The 3,744-nt window shown below is 52.0% G+C and overlaps 1 protein-coding gene across 1 annotated transcript; it reads left to right on the forward strand.

Annotated features, from left to right (window-relative positions):
- Window positions 1-699: 699 nt before the first annotated feature.
- On the forward strand, window positions 700-3,150 carry EMH_0033750 (uncharacterized protein; the record flags this gene model as incomplete). Its single annotated transcript, XM_013494786.1, has 1 exon — window positions 700-3,150. One exon carries the CDS (start codon window positions 700-702, stop codon window positions 3,148-3,150), a length of 2,451 nt encoding a protein of 816 aa, XP_013350240.1.
- Between the last annotated feature and the right edge of the window lie 594 nt (window positions 3,151-3,744).

A 3,744-nucleotide genomic window follows, 5' to 3' on the forward strand; every position in this document is an offset into this window, starting at 1 on the left:
GCAGCTGCTGTTGTTGCTGCTGTTGTGAGGAGTTTGTAGTGGGCGCCAAAGGCACTTATAAAGGGGGTACGGTGTTCAGGTGTATAGGCAGCTTCCTGCTTGCTGCTGTCGCTGGGGGCCCCTGCAGCCAGACACCCTCGTGTTGCTGCTGCTGCTGCTGCTGTTGCTGCTGCTGTTGTTGCTGCTGCTGCTGCTGTCAAGCTGAGGCCACAGGCAGCGAGCATATATGAAGGGGGGCCCCCGGGGCAACCACAACAAAGACAGCAAAAACAAAAAAGAACGGCAACAAACAAAAAAAATAAAGACAAAAGAAAAGACAAAGACAAAGACAAACACAGAGAAAATAACTTCATCAATATAAACCGCATATAAGGATACGGGGGGCCCCCCAGGGGGCCCCACACCAGAAGGGGGGCCCCCCTGGTGTCGGTGTGTACCCTCATCGGCGCTCTCGCTGTATAGAGTTCATGTACATATTTACATTGTTTTATTTATTTTTTTATTTATTTAAATATTTTATTTATTTATTTGTTTGTTTATTTATTTATTTAATCAGCAGGGATGCGGGGGGAATGCCCAGTGGCCGCTACCAGTTGAGTTGGGGCCTCCATGAGTTGTGGCTCCTCCGCCTGATAACTAGGGTTTAGGGTTTAGGGTTTAGGGTTTAGGGTTTAGGGTTTGGATGCTAGGCGGTTGCTGATGCCTGCGGAGGATGGGGCCTGGCAGTTCGTCTCCCGTCGTGGTCGCGGGCGGCGCTCTGCAGGTGCTGGGATCGTCTCCCCACACGACCCCAACACCCCACACGACCCCAACACCCCACACGACCCCAACACCCCACACGGTCCCAACACCCCACACGATCCCACGGATCCCCAGAGGAGATCCCAGGGGGAGTTCGCAAGGACCGTGTGCCGATATGGGGGCCCCGGGCCCCCCATCAGCTCCTTCAGGGCCCAATCAGCAGCAGCAGCAGCAGCAGCTGCTTCTGCTGCTGCTGCTACTGGAGGTAATGATGCAGCACGAGCAGCAGCAGCAGCAGCAGCAGCAGAAGCAGCAGAAGCAGCATCGGTTGCTGCTGCAGTGAAGGAGCTAAAGAAGGAGGTAGAGGTTTCTGTTTTATGGGGGGAGATAAAACAAAAGCTAGCAGCAGCAATATGCGATGAATTGGGGTGTATGTACAGCAGGAGTTTGGGTTCATCAGCAGCAGCAGCAGCAGCAACAACAAAAACAAAAACAAAAACAATATGTACTGTATCTTCTTCTTCATCTTTATTAAATATTATAAATAGAAAAGATGTTGTCTTTCAGCTCATATGTTTGGGGCTTGGTAGCCCTACTGCATGCAACGCATGCATAGATGCACGCAGCTGCAGATATCAATTGGGGCTGGCGCTGCTGCTGCAGCAGCTGCTGCACCTCCCCAGCAGCAGCATCCATATACTGGACCCCGTCATGAGCAGCACAGACATGCATGCACTCTCTCTCCTCTTTGATGCTGCTCCTGCTGCTGCTGATGCTGCTCCTGCTGCAGCTGCTGCTGTACCTGCTGCAGCTGCAGCTCCTTCTGCTCCTGCTGCTTCTCCTGATGGTGCAGCTGCTCCTGCTGCTGCTCCTGCTGCTGCTGCTGCTGCTGCTGAAGGAGACAGTAAAAAAGGAGACAAAAAGTACAAAATTGTTGTTTACTTCGCCCCACACTGTGATGCGGATCTGTATGGAGATGTTATTGCTGCTCAGCTGTCTATACAGTCCTTCTGTGCTCGCTGCTGCAGCAGCAAACACAAACACATACACACTCTACACAGCAGCAGCAGCAGCAGCAGCAGCAGCAGCAGTATCGACAGCAGTAATAACAGCAGCAGCAGCAACAAGGGCAGCAACAGCATCAACACCAGCAGTAAAGACAACAACAGCAACAGCACAAGCAGCAACAGCATCACTACCAGCAGTAGCAACAACAACAACACCAGCAGCAGCAACAGCAACAGCAGCAGCAGCAACAGCAACAGCAGCAGCAGCAACATAATTCCTAGCAAACCTACTGCCAATCCGCCGCCCGTATCTTTCACCCCCCCCCAGGGCCTCCAATCTTCTCCAGGGGCCCCTGGGCCCCTAAACCCTCAGGGGCCCCCAAACCCTGAGGGCCCCCGCAGCCCTGAGGGGGCCCCAGAGGGGCCCCCAAACCATGACCGGCCCCCACAGTGTGTGGGGCCCGGGGGGCCCCCTGGAGGGGCCCCAGGGGCCCCCCATGGGGGCCCCTTTTTGGGTTGTGGTTTTGTGCTGATAGGAAATGGTTTATTGTCTTATGATATGAGGAGAAGTCTCTTTGGTGGTTTTGCTTTGGTTGAGGATAAAGAAGAAATATATAATAAAAGAGAAAAAGATAAAGAATATAATACAACAGAAAAAGAATTATATAATAAAACAGAAAAAGAAGAAATATATAATGAAACAGAAAAAGGAGAAGTATATAATAAAACAGAAAAAGAAGTATACAATAAAACAGAAAAAGAAGTATATAGTAAAACAGAAAACGAAAAAGAAGAAAAAGAAGGAAAAGCAAGAGAAGAAAAAGAAGGTGGAGGTGGCGGAGGAGGAGCAAGAGGTGCAGTAGAAACAGAAATAGCAGCAACAGGTGCAGCAGCGACAGCAGCAGCAGCAACAGCAGCAGCAACAACAGCAAAAGCAACAGCAGCAGCAGAAACGACAGGAGAAGGGGTGCAGGGTGTTTGTGTGGAGACGAAAGAACCCCCAAACCCTTCTCTAGAAGACTGCTGCAGCGGCGCTACATCTGCTGCTGCTGCTGCTGCTGCTGCACCTGCTGCTGCTGCTGCTGCAGTATGTAGAGACGGTTGTAAGTTTGTTCGGCCGTCTCGTGGTGCGTTGCTGCTGCTGGAGTTGCTGCCGTTTGTATATGAGGATTTGCTGCTGTCTCCTTTTGCTGCTTATCCTGCTGCATTCAATGATATGGCTGTCTCTCGCTTGCGGGGCCCCTCAACAGAGGAAGAGAGGAAGCAGCTATTCTTACATATGCTGCTGCTGCACCAGCAGCAGCAGCAGCAGCAGCAGCAGAAAGGGAATGCAGCAACCAAGAATAGACGTAAACACCACAACAAACATAAACAACACATCCACACACAGACACCACGCTGAAAAACTGTTGCTGCAGCAGCTGCTGCAGCTGCAGCTGCAGCTGCAGCAGCAGCTGAAACAGCAGCAGCAGCAGCTGAAACTGCAAAAGCGGCTGCTGCAGCAGCGGCTGTACAAAACAGCTGCAGCTGCTCCTGCAGCAGCTGCAGCAGCACGAAGTCTTGTATGTAGTTACATGTATATACGTTTGTCTTCGTCTTTTTTTTTGTTTTATTTCTGCTGGCGATAAACTAAACCGAATTCATGCCCTTACGAATACATCCTACGACTAGCTGCTGCTGCTGCTGCTGCTGCAGCAAAGAAAGCAGCGACTGCTGCAGCAGCAGCAAAGAAAGCTGCAGCTGCAGCATCTGCCGCGCTTCGCGTGCAGACCAAACTGCTGTTAGGCCATGAAAACTTGAACGGGTGCTGCTGCTGCTGCTGCTACTCGTTGCTGCTGCTGCTGCACGTACAGCACGACCGAAGGCGTCAGGGCGGAGCTGAGGCAGCGGCAGCGCTGACAGGAGGCGCAGCAGCAGCAGAAGTTGCTGTATCGCTGCTTGTTGATGCACTGCAGCGGGGCCTGCGCTTCTGGGCAGCTCCTGCAGCAGCTTTACC

The sequence above is a fragment of the Eimeria mitis genome, genomic scaffold, assembly GCF_000499745.2.
Source record: "Eimeria mitis Houghton genomic scaffold, Emh_scaff1285, whole genome shotgun sequence".
Classification (NCBI taxonomy): domain Eukaryota; phylum Apicomplexa; class Conoidasida; order Eucoccidiorida; family Eimeriidae; genus Eimeria; species Eimeria mitis.